The sequence below is a fragment of the Coturnix japonica genome, chromosome 3, assembly GCF_054131305.1.
Source record: "Coturnix japonica strain WE chromosome 3, WE-NBRP24, whole genome shotgun sequence".
NCBI classification, from domain to species: Eukaryota; Metazoa; Chordata; class Aves; order Galliformes; family Phasianidae; genus Coturnix; species Coturnix japonica.
The window spans coordinates 56,084,943-56,104,362 of NC_140665.1; the positions used below are offsets into that span (position 1 = coordinate 56,084,943).

The 19,420-nt window shown below is 37.3% G+C and overlaps 1 protein-coding gene across 1 annotated transcript in view; it reads left to right on the forward strand.

Moving 5' to 3' along the window:
- Window positions 1-19,420, forward strand: part of PTPRK (protein tyrosine phosphatase receptor type K) — a 392,252-nt gene that overhangs the window by 212,909 nt on the left and 159,923 nt on the right. Inside the window, exon 8 of the mRNA XM_015858508.3 lies at window positions 15,149-15,442. Within this exon, the coding sequence (XP_015713994.2) occupies window positions 15,149-15,442 (294 nt within the window). The remainder of the gene's footprint in view (window positions 1-15,148; window positions 15,443-19,420) is intronic.

Below are 19,420 nucleotides of genomic sequence, written 5' to 3' on the forward strand. Positions count from 1 at the left end.
GGGAGAGGCACGCAGTGAGTGATACACAGTGAGTGGCCAGATGTTGTAACAAGCTGTCCAGGAGGTGATGGAGTCACTATCCATGGAGGTGTTCAAGAAACATTTAGATGTGGTACTAAGGGATGTGGTTAACTGGGGAAATAGTGGTGCTAAGTGGATGGTTGGACTAGGTGATCATGGCAGTCTTTTCCAACCTCTGTGATTCCATTATTCTATCACGCACTTCTCTGTTTGTATGTTAATGTGTCAAGCAATCTACAGCTTAACACTTGTTTAGGCAGAGTATGTGTGCAGTAATATCTTTGATGAACCTTCTGTGAATTTGTCAAGTGATTTTTTTTAATTGTTGTGTTGCCTGTTGTCCTGCAGAAATATCAATTCCCACAGTTAACTTGAGTTTTATGTGGAAGAAAGTGTTTTCCTTTACTGAGAAAGCTACAGGCTGCTCTTTTGTTAAATTGTTGTGCAGCGCCATTTTTCACTGCAAAACAGCAAGTCATTCTCTATTTTTTTTTAAATGACATTTATTTCATAAACCTCTAGCATATATTCCTTCAATCATCATTCTTCCATCTCAAATAATCCAGATTAATTTACTATTTCTTCAGTTCTACTGTTTATATAGTTGTCCTAGGATTCTTATGACTTCCCTTCATCTTCTAGCTTATCCAACACAGGAGGTAGGAAGACCAGATCTGTATCTTTTGTTAAAGATGTGGAAACAGTATGAGTTTATGCAGTGGTGTGAGCTGTTAGACTTTCTATTGAGTGCTATTCCTAATAATCACTGATATTTTATCTGGCTTCTTGTCCAGCATAGAGAACTGAGATAGTAAGGTTATAAAATTCCCCACAGGGATGTTATTCTTGTCTGTTTTATTCCTGTTTGATTATACTGATTAATAGAGCGTATGAGGGATTCTTCCCATCACATTCTCCTTTGTATTTATCAACTTTAGCTTCATTTGTCATTTTATTTCCTAATTCTTTAGTATTTCAAGGAGAACAAGATACAGAATAGAATATGTATCTATTCACAAATTATTGCAACTACATTGAAGTAATTGAGGAAGTAATTGGAGCTATGATTAAAAACCTGACCTTCCAGGTAGACATGTGGCTTCATGAGCATTGCGGGAAATGGTTCAACTTGTGTGCCCCGGTGGCGCAGTGGTTAAAGACGTCGCCTTGCAACACTGGGGCCCGGAGTTCGAATCCCCCCTGTGGCGCAAGTGGTAGAAGTGCCGCTCTGCTACACAGAGGCTCGAATCCCGGGGGCTGGACTCGATGATCTCTAAGGTCCCTTCCAACACGCACGAAACTATGAAACTATGAAACTTCAGAAAGGAGAGATGTGGAGACTCTCCAAAAATCATTGAGCATGTAGGTTAAGATACAGTTGTGGGAAGTAGGAAGCTCTTGCTCAAATTCTTGCTCCAGTTCAGTTAAGAGGAATCGATGTGGAACTTCCTTATTCTGGTTTGTTTGTTTGTTGTTAATTCTTGTTTTGTTTTGTTTTGTTTTTTTAAAAAGGTGCTTCTCTATAGACAGAATTCAGAGTAGTGAATTACCTTCACATTATCTAATGGCTCACATGAAACTGAACTATAAAGTGAAAACAAACAATGTTGCTTAAAAATGCAGATGTAAATATTTTTATTTCTGTTATTTGCTGTTGTTTTGGGTTTTTTTTAATGCATTTTTCAATTTATTGTTAATTTTTTGTGTATTTTGCTTCATCTCTAATCCATCCGATCCTTTCCCTAACAAATAGTCCAGCACAGAACTCAGCCTATCTGGCCTATTCGGTTCCCAAAGAGAAGGAAGATTTTTGTATGTGACATTATTCTGTTGTCAATTTCTAAGCCTCTGTACTTAAGAAGATAGAAAATATTTGTGAGACTGGTTTGTGGTGCTTCTATAATCTTGACTGTAACTGAAGTTAACTATGAAATAGGTTTCCTCACTTGTACAGCCCAGAGAAAAGTACTTGGGGATTATTTGAGGTATAGAGAAAAAGCCAGAATTGGCTTTGTGCTCATGGTATTTAGCCTCTGGATTTTGACAGGCTGGAGGTGAGTATCAAACAGAACTATCTGCACCATGAGGATGTGCCTCACAAGTCAGGAAAAGAGGCTGTGGCAGTGTGCCAGCACAAAAGGCTCAGAGATGCACAATCTATCTTAGGGCTGGCTTTTCAGTTCAGCAGCCAAAACACTTAACTTCTTGAGTCAAGATAAGGAAAACTTTGGAAGTTAGTGCCGTTTTAAATAAGGAGGGAAAAGTTTAGGGGATCTTTTTAAATGTCCAAATGCTGTGTTGTGGCTTGTTACAGCTGGAAAAAGAAATTATGTGCATGTGTTCAAAATGTTTTTGTAAACCTCATTTGGCTTTCCAAATGTGAGGTGTGTGAATACTGCACAGAGTCTTTCCTGAGAGCAGGTGAGCTTTACCAGCCCCAGTTCTCAGGGCTGGTTCACAGAACTTCTCTTTTTCTGAAACAATGCTTATAAGAAGGGTAGAAAGTCATATCAGAGACTGGTGCTTTCAGTTACCAAACAAACAAACGAGCATGAAAAGAACACTCAAGCATCAAAAGCTCGAAACAGAATTTTGGTCTCTGGCAGGAAAAGTTATAAGTGCTTTGTCTTCATGAAAAGAAGTACTTTAAAATACCTGAAAAAGTGTTACTAGCTTTGTGTAACATGACCAAACAGAACTCGCTGATAAAAAATATGCAACATCTTTTCCTCTGGTTACATGCATTCATTTCTGAAACTTATGTAAAATTAAGGGCTTTTTAAAGGTACTCTTTCTTTAAGGTACTTTTTAAAGGTTTCCATTTGTCTAGTTGGTAATACTGTGGTATCTGATTTATTTTTGTCTCCAAGTACTATTGTAAAGTGTTCGTAGCAGCTTGGCTCAACATGCAGACCCAGCCACATGCAATCTTAGACAAAATGTCTGTAGGCACAGGCAATCTGAATTTAATAAACAATATAGTTTACTTATGCAGTCTTTGAAGGTAGTAGTCTCCACAATAGTGTATATTATTGCAAAGTCTATAATTAACAGTAAATGTTTTGTTTGGAGCGGAAAACTATACCATCCAATTTCTGCTCTAGTAAATTTTTTCCTCACCATTATTTCTGTAGTGTGGTTGGTTTTGCTTGCATTTCTCATATGAATACAGTAGCTCAGGAACTGAACTTTCAATGTACCGGCTCAGGCTGAATTAAGATATATTGATTAGTGTCATATTCAAAAATTAAACGATGTGACAGAAGAAGAAGAAGAAGCAGTTAGGTTTCTCAGGTTTACCTTTGAAGTAAGGTAATGTAGAGTGATAAAAATATGATAGCAAAATACTTCTTTTAATTAGACCAGTAAGTATTATTTCAGGTATTAAAGCCGTGATTCATACTCAGTTGTGTGAATTAGAGCAGCGTTATAGAAAAGATTGCTTTCTCTCCCTGTATTTTATATCTTCTGTTTAGTCAGTCAGTATCAAAATTCTGTCCTGACCAACACTGGATTTAAACAAATTTAAATAACAGAGCAATGGAACATAATAAGGCATAGTCTTAATGGGTCCATCTAAAAATTCAAGTAAATTGGGTTTCTTTCTCTAGAAATGGGCAAAATAAGACATCTAGAGAGAACAAGCTGCATAATTATGATACATTGTAGTACTCTTGAGATGCTCTCAGCATCTGATTCCCTTCAGCAATGATGAGTTCATGAATGGCATGAATAGCATGTTCTGCTTTGTCTAATTAGGAAGGGGTAACCTTCTGCTGTTTGTAGAACTGTTTGTAAATGAGGTCAATTAGGCAGAGACTCCTTATTTTTCAGTTTGTCTGAACTTAAGAGCCAAGCTTCCTCCATGCTCTGCTGTCATGTTACTCATTTGTTCAGTGGGAGCAGTTCTCCAAACTCCTACACTAAAGGTTACACCTCTCAGTTAAGTGGTGTCTAGATGGCATTTAAAACCGCAGTCTGAACTTTCCGTGCAGTGCTGTTGGAAGGCAGCCATGCTGAGGTATGAGTGCAGTGGCACTGGCAGTGCTCTAGTGGAGCCATGCTGTGATGTTCTGCAGCATCTTTATTCCTGGAGCATCTCCAACTTTATGTGAAACGCTACAAGGAGGTGACAAAAACAGGCATAGTTTTCTTAAGACCTTCGTTTAAACAGCCTGAGCATTTGGGACCTCATATTATTATCTAACTGTTGCAAGAGGGCATGGAGCTCCCTCGTGGGTGTGGCTAAGGAGGTGCAAATTCCTTCTCTGGTGCAGAACAAAAGACCTTTATTGTAGGTGCTTAGAGCCTTTTACACTTGCCCTATGCAACAGTTTTCCTGCCAACCAGGACCGGTTTTACTGTGCATGTAAGTTGTTTGCTAACCATATCTTAAGGTATATCTATCTCTTAGCTGTTTATGAATGAGAATCTAGTACTATGGATTAGTTGTGTTGCAGATTTACAGGCACTTGAGCTGACTCTTATTCAGTGTCCAATTATGCTGAGATTGAGTGAGTTATTTAATGAAAAAGCAGGAAGTTGCTGTGACTTCCTGGTCATTTTGTCCCAGCTGTAAGTCAGTACAAATAAGGTGCAAAATGTAGACTCTGTTAATATATTCTCAAAGAGTTGTTCTTCCAGCCTAAGTGGCTGTTAATGCTTTGCTATGTTCCTAATCTGTATCTTTGTTGCAGCAAGATGAAGATAAACCAGATATTTTCAACAAATGAAAGCTTTGAAAAAATAGTCCTATAAACCTGTTTTTATAATCCAAATCATCTAATGCATGTGCTCCCTTTAAAGTTTGTGCTTTTATTTCTTGTGGTGAATTCGGTGCTCCATTCACTGAGTATCAGTTTAATTAGAAGTATGTCCTCTTCACAGCAACGCTGTCACATGTAACAGTATATTCTTTTTCAAACTTTGATACTGGAACAGCACAGCCTGAAAAGTAGATTATGAAAATGTTCCAATATAACCAATCTATAAAATTTCCAGGTCAAAAGACTGCTACTTTCAGTTTTATTATTTATATTTTGGTTTATCTAGTATGTTACTTTCTTTTACAAAGGCCAATATTCACTCTTGTTGCATCAGCAAAGCAAATAAATAAATAAATAAATAAATCCATAGCCCTACTTTACCTCTTACAAGTGAAGTTGTTCTCATGAAATAAGTAAGATCTCACCTCCTTCTGTTACTTCTAAATGAGAGTTTTACCACAAACTTAATTCTTCCTTCTTTACAACACTGCACTATCAAAACTCTTAATAAATCGGAATGCTTCTTTCATTCCCTTAATGAAACATGTATCACAATGTGTTTCTTGTTAGCATGCAGAAACAGCAAGGATTTTTATTCTATTCTGTTTTACTAGGAAGCTCTTCCAAGCTTTTAATCACAGTCAGAATTCATTTGGCAAAGAGGATGTATGCAGCTGTGTTCTTATCTATACCCTTTGTTTTATAGGTATTTCTTCCCATCTGTCTAAGTGCTGCAGCAAGGATGTTGGTTCCTTTTGCCTGTCCTTTCCCTTCTTTCTGAAGGAGGCTTTCAAGATTAAGCAGAGCAGATCTAATGGCTAGCACCTGCCAAAAATGCAGCCTATATCAGTGCTGTCCTTTTCCTCCCTCTCAAACACCTGGACTTGTGCTGTTGATGCTGCTTCTTTGCTGCCAGGCTCTTGTGTGGATCCACCGAAAGATTCTGCAGTGACTTAGAAAACCAGGATACCTCTCTGTGTACCTTCCCTGCCCACAAAATATTGGCTTTAAATCTAAATTGCTGTAAAATAGGTGAATGGCATTGAAAGTGATGCTTATGATGGAAAGGAGCACAGTTTCCCTATCCTGTAGACATTAGGTAATGTGCAACTAGCATCTGCATAATGCTTCCCTTTGGTTTCTTCTGGCTTGTTTCAAAGATCGAGGTCTCAGTGCCTCCTATAAGTATTTCAATGCCTTCTGGCATTTTTGGTAATGAATATTTGGACATGGTAGGATAAGAAATGTGAATACGTTGTGGTGGGAACATCTAAATGTTTCTTGGAAAAGGTTATGAATAGAAATAAATGGATTTGAGCAAGGATACAGTACTTTAAAAATGCTTTTTCAAAAGTAATGGACTCTTTTTTTTTTTCTTTTTTTTTTTTTTCCCCCCCTTTTGACTTGAATTGTCTGAGCACACAAAGTCTCTGGGTCATTAATGTGTATGCCAGAGTACTCACCATCAGAAAGGGAAGCTCTTCCTCATATCAGAAGTACAGCTAGGCTGCAGGTGGGTTCTTTCAGCATTAATCTCATGCTGTTGAGTGCAAACCTTTCACTGAGCTCCAGGAATTCTAGGTGGTGGCCTTTCATTTTATCTTAGGTTTGATGAAGGCACGGAGTTATTAAGTTGTAACTCCCTGATAGTTTCTTAGTTGGTTGGTTTGTTTTTGTCACTGAGTTTGGCTGAAATGCTCCTCGTCATTCACAGCACATGTTTGTGTGCAGAATACAGTATTGGCAAATATCCCATTGTAAAGCTTTGTAGAGTTGAAAGTAGTTCTTGCTTGGGAGGTACCAATATTTGAAGAAATTCTACAATTTTGTTCTTAACCTCCTGGGTCCTGACAGTGAAGTAGATAAAAAGTTTCTTTCCAACAATAATCACAATGCTAAGATCTCAAGTGATCTTACTCATATGTGTGGATACGTGATCAGGTATTTGCCTGAAATCTGCTGTAGTTGACTCAGTTATACAGAGTGAATTATTTATTCACTTGTTTTAGATTTGAATGCCTTCTCCTCGCAGGCAGTATTTTTTCTTACATTTTTTTACATGTATCATTTTTCTAGCAGTGTACTTTATGAGTATCTACAACACATTGCAGTCTTTTTGACAATATATATTATGCTGTTCTAACTGATTCTGAGTATCATAACCTACTGTCCTTCAGTAAATAGGCACCTATTCTGTTCAAAAGTTGTGTAGAGGGATGATGTGCTCCAGTTTTAGAAGGACTTTTTTATGTGTAAGCTGAGCATGACTTAACCTTGTTTACAGTTTCTGCTGACAGTGCTAAAGCTGCAACTGTTCCTTTTATTTAAAGGAAGATAATAAAATGAATGCAGAGGTGTTTCAAATCAAGGTGAATAAAATGGCACAGTGATGCATGGGATATGAAATCGCGATGCAGAAGTTAGCAGTTTTCACTGTTGAAATAATTCTTGTTTCAGCACTTCAGGTGGTCAGTAACTGCTACATTAAATACATTTCAGCCCTATGAAGTTGCAGACTTTGTGGTACTTAATACATAAACATGATATATTAGGCAGGTGCTCACAGATAAATCAGCAGTTAGAGGCAAACGCATGACGTCGTATCCCCATTTGCAGACTCAAAATTAGAGGTGATGTTGCAGTGAAATATGTCAAGCACTGAGTGCTTGCTGCTCGGTTTTCTGCTTGTGGTTGTTTCATTCTGGCTGATTGTCTGTGTAACAGCCAAAACCTTACAGTGTTACAGATACTGAGTGTTTGTTTAGAATGAATTCTTCTCAGTTTTTCTACTCCACGTAATAAAATACAATTAAAATGGTTGTACAAGACTCTCATAGGTGAGTTGGATAAATCACTTCATACAACCTTGTCACTAAGCTGTTGCTTAGATTGAGTTCTATCATTCCTGACAAATAACTTTTAATTAAAAACAAGCCTCTTTAGATATTGTGTATCAACCTTAAGGCAAGCAACAGGTGCTGGGTACTGGACAGTTGTGATAAACTGAGTTTTAAAGTTACATAGGGAATATTTTTAGAGTCATAGACATTGCATCTATGTAAAAAACAAAACAAAACAAAAACATGGTTGATAAAATTAGCTAAATTTGATATATCAAGAGGTTTATGACCACCGGAAAAACAAAAAGTTGCAAAGGCGAAATAACATCTCAGTGTGTTATTCTTATAGTTTGAGCTGGTTACATCTGCAGCCTGTGCAGTGTGCTGCCTGCCTCTCACTTGCAGCTGACCTCTCACTTCTAGAGCTTGGTTTTGCTTCCTGGGTGCCTGGAAAGGTGAAGCAGGAACAGACTATGGATGTATTGAAGCTGGTACCACTGTAGCTGGGCATCCTTTGGGATGAGGTAGGACTGAAGCACAGGCCAGGCAGTGGCAGGGTGTAACTTGGGCAGAGTACCTGACATTGAGTTTAAGCAAGAGGCATAGCCCCTGAGGGAAAGAGAGCATGACAGCTGCCTTTCACTCCAACCCCTCCAATATCCAGGAAGAGCACTAGAGCAGCTGAAGATTTAATTGTGCACCTGCTCAGTTATTCTGACATTTTTCAGACATGCCTTATTTCAGCTCAGTAGAGTACTCAGCTCCCATTAATGAGCTGTCCTCATTGTGCTGGGCAGTCTCTATGTTATGTAGGCTGTTGAGACTTTTTATGTCTTCTGTGTGAGATAACAATACCAGTAAGGACCTAGCTACTTACAGCCCAGTGTAAGTCCAAAGTAAGATTTTCTTACGCTCTGATATTTATTTATTTATTTATTTTTTTAGCAGAGCTGTACTTCCTAACCATTTTGGAAAGCTGAATGAAAATATTTCTATTTCATATTAAATAAATATATGCTAAACATAGAATGTTTTTTATAAAAGCAAAAGAAACCCAATGTTTCTCCAGAGATTTTCCATGTTGTTTTTTTTTTTTTTTTGCTTGTTTGTTTGTTTCCTTTTTTTTTTTCCTCATAGCTCTTTTTGTGACTCCTTAACGAGCACATAATTTTATTCAATTGCCTGTTTTTGGAGCCTTATGTATTGTTATTGTCTTCTGTTTTTTCCCCTAGCATGTGCTTTACTAGAAGGCATCCAATTTCCACTGAAAACACTTAGAGACTGCAACATTTCCTACGATATTACCAGTTATTATTCTTGAGTTGCTATTCTCACTGTTAAATTTTGGGTTTGATACCATATTTGAATTTAAGTGTTCAGTTACTGCTTACTGTTAAAAGGCTCTGTTGTTGATTTTTCTTTGCTTTTTTTTTCTTTTTTCTTTCCTGTTGGATTAACCAGCTTTTAAGATGGATAATTTTATTTCCCTATAATCATTTGACTTGCCTTAATGCTTTCTGCTAAATCATACATTTTCTCCAGTGTTTAAACAAATGTTCTCGGCACTTCATTTTTCCAGTATTATTTAAAATGTTCAAATCCTAAAACCACCTGTAACTTTCCAGTACAGGAAGAGTGTTGCCACAGTGTTGCCATTGTAGAGAGATGTCAGCCTGTTTCCACAGTCTGCTGGCTCTGGGTCTCCTGGTCCAGCTTTGTTGCAGCACCCAGAGCTGCTACAGAGGGGCATGGCTCATTCAGGGAACCTTGGATTGACTTGGACTGTGCTCCCTGAGTTTCCTGGTCTCTTGTAGTTTGTGTACAATGTCATGCTCTGAATATACATAGTGTAAGTCAGAAACTGAGCCTGTACAAGAAAACAATTTAATAATAATTGGTGAACTTTGAAAAGTAAGCAGCCATATTCAATAAGCTTTGTGAGAAATTCCCCTAGAAGACAGATAGGAGTTTGATCTAAGTGGGAGCTGAGTCACTCTGGAGTCATTTGTGGAAGTATCTCCACTGTACTTCCTGGTGAGTTCAGTATTAACTGTGTTTTTGTAAGTTTTCTGGATTTGATTTATTCCTTTCATTTCTCTGAATTGTGACAAATTATGAAAGAAATTTTGGTTCTTATGACTTACCCACATCTTGACAGTTTATGATATACTAAGATGTACTGATTGTAATTGCAGGAGGGATGATGAATGGTAAAAGAATGGTTTGTTCTAACTGTAAAAATCAAGGTTTAGTGTATAATCCCTGTTACCTATTGGGTTAAGTGTTGATACCAAATATCGTACAAACTGCATAATTTTGTGTAAAGTATTTGACAAAGAAGACGGGACATGCCATCATCAGAGCATGGGCATGCTCAGCACATAGAATCGTAGAATCAGTAAGGTTGGAAAAGGCCTCATAGGTCATCTAGACCAACCTTCCACATACCACTAATATTGCCCACTAAATCATGTCCATTAGTACTGCTTCTACCCTTTCCTTTAGAACCTCTAGGAAAGGTGACTCCACCTCCACCACCTCCCCGGGCCCAACCACCCTGAGAAGAAATTCTTCCTACTATCTAATGCGATATCCAACATGAGCAGGGGAAGCTTGCAAGATATTAATGTGTGGAGGTGAAGAGGATGTGCAGTTGCAATAACAAAATCATTGATGTGAATGGGCTTCATGATTCTCAGCCTCCCTCTCCCTATCTCCAAAACCACCTGCTGCAGTGAGTAAGGAAACTGTGACTGAAGCGTAATGTCATATAAATAAAAAGCATTTTATTAAACATGCACCCAGTGCCAGCTTTTCTTTCTTTTTTTTTTTTTTTTTTTTCCAAAGCAAAACAATTGGTAGGAATCAACTTGGACTGCGAACTGATTATTAACAGTATATATTATAATTCAAATACTAATGAAACTCCCTTTGATTTAAATTTGGGAGATACTTGGACTTGAAAGGCTATTTAGTAAGACTGTTGTCCCCCAGGCTGGGTAAATAATATTAAACAAAGTAGTATGCATATGTTGCTTGTGTATTGGTTAATGCACTAACACAACGTTAGTGATTTTTTGGCTTATTTTTTCGGTCAATAATTATGTAATTATTAGCATACATTTTCTTTATTAAGAATATGACACAACAATTTAACTGTAGGAGGGCTTAAAGCTTAATGCTGCATGCTTATTCTAGTCATTGGTCCCTAAATATCACAGTACACTTAATATATAATGTCATACATACTGATGTGAGCATAATGTACTGCTAGTAGCTCAGCAGAATGGGAACTTCATACTGATGAAATGTCAGTCTTAATTTTTGATTAACTTAGCTGTGGGCATTTCATGTCAAAACCAGAACTGTCCAAATACTGCAAAATGCTGTGCGTAAAAATCGTTTCTTTCATATGTTGTGGATGTACAAGTGTTCTTTCTTTATAGTCTTTCAGAGATGTTAGGAGCCAGACATAGTGGAAGGGATTTCACTGTGTTTACTCCCTTTAAGCCGTGGCTAAAAATATTGTAAAAAAGTAAGTTTCCAGTTAAAGTGATCACACTGGGAAAGGGATTCTGAAGTTGAGGTTTAGCAAAGGAAGAAATGAAACTCGCTGGTTGGGGTCATTCTTAAACTATTCAGCATTTGCCTTTTAAGTACATACTGAAACAGTGGTTCTACTGATAACTCACCATCTTCGTCATCCTTCTCTGAGCATGCTCCAGAGTCTCAATGTCTTTTTTGTAGTGAGGGGCCCCACACTGAACACAGTACTCAAGGTGTGGCCTCACCAGAGATGAGTAGAGAGGGACGATCATCTTCCTGGTCCTGCTAGTTACACTATTTCTGGTACAAGCCAGAATGCCATTGGCCTTCTTGACCACCTGGGCACACTGCTGGCTCATTTTCAGCCAAGCGTTGTTCAACACTCCCAGGTCTGTTACTTCCACATAGTCTTCCAGCCACTCTGCCCCAACCCATAGCGTTGCCTGGGGTTGTTGTGACCAAAGGACCTGACATGTGGTTATGGCAGTTGGGACGGTGCTTCCTGTCCCATTACTTCCCAGATGAGTTCTGACACATACACACAGCTGGGAGAGCTGCAGGAGTCTTCTCACCACTGTAATACCCCATGTTCGAGGGGCTGGATGGGCAGGGAGCCTGGGACTTCAGAGTTATGGTCAGTAGGCAGCATTGGTGGTAGATGGAAGGTTGGACTGGATCATCTTGGAGGTCTTTTCCATACTTGGTGATTTTTGTGATTCTGGAAGTTAGTGAATCATCTGTGGATTGAAATATATTTTTGGATAAGGTTGTTTAGAAACTTTAAAACTGCTCAGAGAAGGTCTATGGCCATGAAAAACAGAACTGTATTCAATGGAAATTGCTTGCTAGAAATGCTCTGTGCCTTACATGTCAAGATACTTCAAAGTCTGTTCAAAATAATTGGAGGAGTTGTGTGGTTTTTTTTGACAGAAATAAAGAGTCTTATTCTTTGGTTTGGTTGCCATGGCCAGGGTAGAGGGAGCCCACCAGGCTTCCTGAACTTGTTGCTGGGGTGGGTGGCTGAAAGCCACCAAATGCATTTTCTACATGGTCATCTGCAGACGGACTCTTGCAAGCTGTTAGTTCTCAGATTCCTGCAACGTTACCACTATCCAAGCTTTTCACTTGCTATGGCTGAAGCTAAGATTGTAGGTTGTTTGGAAACCAGACTTAAGTTCTGAGAGTGTGGTTTTTCTTGGGGTTATCTCTCACGCATCTCCTTTTTTTTTCCCCCCCTTTTTTTTTCTTTTTTCTTTTTTCTTTTTTCTTTTTCTTTTTTCTTTTTTCTTTTTTCTTTTTTCTTTTTTCTTTTTTCTTTTTTCTTTTTTCTTTTTTCTTTTTTCTTTTTTCTTTTTTCTTTTTTCCTTTTTCCTTTTTCCTTTTTCTTTATTTTTCCTTTTTTCATTTTTTTTCTTTTTTTTTTTTCTTTTTTTCTTTTTTTTTTTTTTTTTTTTCCTTTTCATTTCACATATGAAAGATTTGCCATTGTTGACGGGCTCCTGTAAGGCACTCTGATACAGTGTTGTATATTCCTAGATGAACTTAGATTGTTAGAGTGAAAAGCCTACAATATTGTTTGCTCGAAGGATGTGCATTGTATTTAATGTCCCACAGATAGAGTAGTATTTTATATATGTGATAGTTGCTATAGAAATGGTAGCCAAAACATTCATAATAGCTTTGTTCTTTCTTTTAATTGTTAATGATAACTTTCTAAGCCATAAAAGTTTCAGGTTACTGTATATTAGAAAGGAAATTATATCATTTGAAATTATAATTGGGAAACATTTGATGGATCTGGTCATAGAATAACAAATGAGAACAATTAATAGAAAGTTAATTGGGTAACATCAGAAAAGTTTATCTAGTATATTGGGATTGCATGGTTCAGTTGATATTTAGTGTACTTTTGGGATTTCTGGTTGTGCCACACCTCTAGTTCTGATAGCATATTGTATTATGAAGAATATTAATAATGCTGCAGAACAATTACTTGTTCATTTGCTAACTGATTAGAGTTCATGCATAATTTATTGGAACAGGGAGAGACTTTATAAATAAGTCTCCTTGTCCTCAAGAGCTTAAAAACAAAATGCATATGCTAATATAAGAATACGCTTTACCTCTTAACATAAAAATTTAATATGCAATGGTATATTAGTTTCATTAATATGAGGTTTTATATGTAATAATCATGCTCTTAATCAAAATGTATACTTCTAAGCACAGCTTTATGTTTTAGAGGTTTATAACTTGGAGCTGGTGGTGTTTCACGCTCATCAACATTTACGTTTTCTACTGTAATATACAGTGACCTTAGAATTCATTAGTTTGACATTTAATGTGTTAGTTTCACAGCAAATAAACTGCCCTCATTAAGCCCAGTTGCATTTCTGAGCCTTGATGCAGTTAGGAATTTGAATTAGTTCATATGTATTCTTCTTGGCAAAATAGAGTAAAACATGTAAATAATTAATTGTAATACTTTCTAGGGTTTTGTATATCCTGAAGCTGGAATTTAGATACCTTTTAACATGTGCCTTTTCACTCCAAGGGAATAAAAGGAGCTCTGCTTGTGACAATTATATTGTATTCACAGGTTTCCTGGTCTCCAAACTGAGTGGATTGGTATGCAGCTAGTCTAAAAAAGCCCACAAGAGAGGATTCTCTTTGTGGCAAAGTGTGGGAAAGTCAGTTGCAGAGTTCATAAGTACACTGTCATGTCTTGAGGGGAATCTTCACTACTAGAACCTAGAGAACTGGGGAGTTCCTGCATGACCTTCACCATATGTTGAGGGTGGGATGGAAAAGGAAGGCGTGGAGACCTTCTGCAAGCCCTTCTCAATCGTCACTCTTCACGCGACATTGGTAGGGTCATTCCTGGGAGGCAGAATATATGCAATCCTTCCACAAATTATTTTCTCTTGTTTGGAGAGGTGAGGGACAATGGCAGTAAGAAGGGACAAAATTGAGGAAAATCTTCGGATCTGGGGCTCTGTCTTTTTTTTTCTAATATACTGGCCATAAGATCCCTTTACCTGCTCTGAGTTGCCATGTTGTTAGTTCCTCATTGCTGCTGTGTGAAACCCCTATGTGCATTGAATTCAGTATTGTTGCCTAATTAACTGAAACAGATTAGTTAAAATATGAGACATTTGGAATGAAGATGAACCTTCCATGTTTATCAGTGGATTCATTTTAATAGATAAGTGACTGTTGTTGCGGTTTTTGGTTTTTTTTTGTTTTTTTTTGTTTTTTTTTAACACAAATCATTCGTAGGCAATGTCCTACTTTGCAGATATGTTTCTCAGGATAAGGGAGATTTCACTGTTTGGTCTGTTGCTTTCTTCTCACATAGCAGCTGTTTAAATTTTGGGGTGGAAGATGTTTTGAAGAGAGAAAAACAAGAGCCAGTATACATCCTATTGTTTGAACTTCTATATCAGTAGTAAGTTATCTTGGAGTAAAATAATGAAATCATGATTCCGTGATTCTGTGAAATACGTGATTGCAGTTTTGTTCTGTTCCGAACATTCTGAAAGGCTGTAAGAGGTAGCTGTATCTTTCACCATAACTGACAGACTTTAGATAAATTGCAGCAATAGTGATTTTTAAGAATGTTCTGTGTAGAGTTTGTGGATGAATTACAACTGTTTCTTTAAGGAAAGGTATGTATGTAGCTTCTACCAATAAAAGAAAAGCAGTTATTTTTCTGAAATGCAAATGATTGCTGTAGGAAATTATATGAATGATCTGAGACTTCTAAATGGAAAACATAATGTTGATCACATACCAGTGGTCTGCCACTAGCCTCTATGAGCTGAAATCCTCTTCAGCTCTTCTTCACTTGATGTTGGCTTGATTTTGCTTTCAGCTTTTAAATCTTTGCAGTCCAAAACCTAAAAACTTTTCCATGGAAGGAGCCCTCCTCTTAATGTTTCATCATTGACATTTTTTTAATTGTCTCCCATACAGAGCCTCCTCGACCAATAGCACCCCCACAGTTGCTGGGCGTTGGGCCAACTTATTTGCTAATTCAGCTCAATGCAAATTCAATTATTGGTGATGGACCCATTATTTTGAAAGAAGTGGAGTACCGAATGACATCTGGGACCTGGACTGAAACCCATGCTGTCAATGCCCCAACCTACAAGCTCTGGCACTTGGATCCAGACACTGAATATGAGATTCGGGTCTTGCTTACCAGACCGGGTGAAGGTGGCACTGGACAGCCAGGACCACCACTCATCACCAGAACCAAGTGTGCAGGTAAGTGCTGCTCACAAGAAAATAATAAAAAAATATATCCGTGTAGTTATTTTGCAGGTCTGTTAGCTTCTAATTAACCTGTAGCAGAACTTAAAGGTTCTTAGCATGGAGAGGATCCTAAACTGCTCTGGGATCCAAATTTTGTCTGAATATGGGCATGCTGCATCCACTGCTTTACTTGGCCACTGTCTCTTGTGATGTGTGCTAACCGTGAGAGGCTGGTAAACAGGTAAGATGATAGACAGTTAGAAAACTTCTCTTCATGGAAGAAAAGAGACCTCATTTCCATTTCTGGAGAGGACAGTCAACCTCTTTTTTCACCTTTTAATCGCGTTGTAAATCAACTTTAACATAAAGGAAATTACATTGAAAAATTATGTTTAACAAATAGAATTTTGCAAAAAAAGGCAGAGTCCTGCATTACCTTTTTTCCAAACACATATGCAAAGTCTGCCAGAATCTCTAGCAGTTTCTAAAGTACATGTGCAGATATCACTAGGAGTGCCTTCTCTTCTCCATTTTTGACCCACTACCACAAAAAACATGTGTTGCTAATTCTCGCAGTCTACTTCTGTTTTGTTGTTTTTATTCAAGTGCTTCTGTGTGGCCAGCGCCAAGAAGATTAAGCACTGCCAACATGTGTTATATGCTCTTCCTTGCAAAGCTACTTAGAGTTATTTTAATCTCAGCTTTCATAAGAAAGATAATGCCTACCTCTCATAGTTGCAGAGGAGAAAAATTAGAGGTTTGAGCATCAGACTGGGAAGTAAATAAAAGGAAACTTAAATTGTGGGGTTTTTCTTCTAATCTCAAGATTTATAGGGCCTGACTTACAGATTTTGAAAATTCACACTGTGGTAGATATAGTGAAGGTGCTGATAACCATCTATTCAAAACTACATTAAAGTAGTAAGAAATAAGAGCTTCAGTGACAGATTTAACAGTGAACAGTCATATATACATAGACATATATAAGATAAAATGTTTATTTTCATACATTGGTCACAGACCTCAGATGGACAGCTATTCCAATTCTCATGTAATCACTTATTACCATTCATTTCTCTTATTTGAAGAAGATCAATATCTAGATCACAAGCTAATACTTACAGTCAACTAGGTCAGTAAGTATGAATCCCTTGAAAATTAGACAGTCTGTTCTGAAACTGGGCAGAATCTTGTCAGAAGCTGAGGCACACTGTTCATTTAACCCTAGCCAATAAGCTTGCAGCTGGAGCAAGATGAAACTGAGGGCATTGTTGAATTTTTTTGATCTTATTTATAATTTAATCTCCCTTTCCTGTGAAGTGAAAAGATATTTTTGTCTGTCTCAGTTAAGATGACAGCTGTTGAGATCTAAGTAAGGGTAGGCATTGATTTATGGTACTGAATTGTTTTAGACATTCTCCTGAAACAGTAGAAATTTGAAAACAGCTCCTGTTTTAAAGAGTTTGAGCCAAGATGAACAAATCCCGAATGTTTGGATTCCTTTTCCCCAGCACTTGAAAAATATTTCATTTACCCTGTGTGTGACAGACAATAGCTTTTAAATGAGAAAGGAAAAGAAAGGAGATCATGATTTGCATGAGACTTAACGCATTTTTAAAAGCAACTAAGGGGAAATGTTATTGTGGAGTTCATAAATTAAAAACCTGCAAGTAAGGCATCAACATCTAGTCTGACTTGACGTAAATTTTCAACTTAATTTAATTCTCTCTGAAATGAACCACATTTAAAACAAAAAACAAAACAAAAACAAGCAAACAAAAAAAAACCCCACCACCATTAAAAAACATGAACTTTCATGGTAATGTTGTTTTAATAACAATATTTTCCACCGTTTACCTTGAAGGTAAGATGGGTTCTTTGTATTCCAGAAAAGCAAAAATGAATAAGTATCACTATTAACCAATTTCAGTTAGAAGGTGAGTGAGCAGGAATTTGTGGAGGCTGGAGCACTGAGCCCAGCATTACAGGATGACTCACACAAAGCATCAGGTTGGACATCAGGTCACCGTGCTGCCTTCTCTCCTGGCTGGAAAATGGGGGCAGGTGTTCCTTTTCCACAGTGCTTATCCCAAGGCATTTGTAAGATAATTGCAAACACAAGCTGATATGAATTGTATTTTTAAGAGTTTGCTCTGAAAAGGTAACTGATAAAAAGTCGTTTCTGAAAAGAAGATTTTTAAGAAGAGGTAAAGCTAAGAATGGAATAACTAACACTGCAGTCTCTTCTGCCTCCTGATTTTGTACTTGTGACTGGCAGGTGATTTACTGTGCTATATTAGATGACATTCTCTGCGGCTGTGTCTTGTTTCTGGAGATTCTTCAATTATTCCTAATTCTTGTTTCTGACAAGCTCACTTATTTTTCAAACAAATACTTTTTTTTTTCTTCCCCTCTGAGTTCATTGTCAGTTTTGTCTTTCTACAAGTTGCGTAGGTATTAGTTCAAATTCTGAAACAAATTATAATTGATTATCTGATCAGTGTCAAGTGAAGTAGAGAGAAATAAATGAATTTTCAACATGAAGTTTGACTGCTCTCTATACAGATTAAAAAGCACACATTAGTGAACATTGATCTGATGAGTTGTTAGTGTTCATGTTCCAGGTACCAGTAACAACTAACTAACTCACTGACACATCAATAGGAATAGGTTAGTATTCTGCTTCTGTTTATTTAATACCAAAGTAAATGTTAGCATTATTTTTGAATGAAGATTGAAAATGATTTTCTACAGAATTCATTTAGTATTTAGAGTTTCTTGACATTTGGTAACAACGTATTATCGATCAGTTAGCTTTTGATTTGCTGGAGATGTATCCAGCTTCTGAACAATTAGAGCAATGACTGTATGTATCTCTGTATCAGACATGCACGTTTATTATTAAGTATTTTCATCACTTTCCATCTTCCTCATGGCAAGAACATTGTCTAGTGACTTAGTGAACATTTCCAATAATACCAAACAAAATAGTTTTCTAAAGAAGGTTTAATTCCTTCAGTAGTTAAGTCTTCCAGAAGCCTGTTTATCTAACTGCAATTTCCTAAGTAATATTTCTCTACGCTGAAGCTACATGGCTTTGTTTTGCTAAATAACTCGCATGCTGTTTTGTCAGTTTGCAGTCCTATATCCACAATTAAAGATAGTGCTGAGCAATGAAATTTACGAAACAATAGAGTGTCATTAAAGGATTGAAGGGAGCTTAAAACATGTTAAGCAAACCATAATTCTCCTTCTTAAAAGCCAGGTATAGTCTTTGTTCTTCCATTTTTTGAGCACAGACAAACTTTGTGCTGAGAACAGCATTGTGTACCCTTGTGTGCTGTTCAGAAATTATCAGGAGCTGCTGATGCTGGAGTCTACATCCTTCCAGTTGCATCTCATGGTGTGCCCAAGCTGGCAACAATGCCTGCACTTCTTGCCTGCTGTTGTTCCTGTAATTATTCACTTCTTAAGCATTCTAAAACCAAAGGCAAAGTTAGTATTTTCATTGCAAGTAATTCTAAGGTAGTTTTCTGTGGCTATTTTGTTTTGAGAGTGGTTTTATTTATTTATTTATTTATTTATTTTTGAGTTGTATCTCTGAGTTGTGATTGCATACCCTGCCTTTCCTTTGGGGAGCTGTAGAAAATATGTTGTAATCTAAAATTGTCCAGTTAGGCTGCTTTATCAACTGTAAGTTATAAGTTATTCTGCTGTATTTGCTACTGCTCTGAGTAACAGCTAACAGCTCAGCTTTATGATTAACTGATGTTTTAGCAGCAAAGGAGGTCAATAGTTCAGCCTGTCCAGAGCTTAATATATGTACACAGCAGAATTACTCGCTCTTGCTCTACAGAAGTTTAGAGCAAGGCTGTGATTTTCAGTAAGATGTGAAGAATTGTAAAGCAGCTGGGGGAAAGTCCTGTGTATTTTTGTTGCGCTTTTTTTTCTTTCCCAAATGTTTTGATTTTAATAAGCTGTTACATCTAT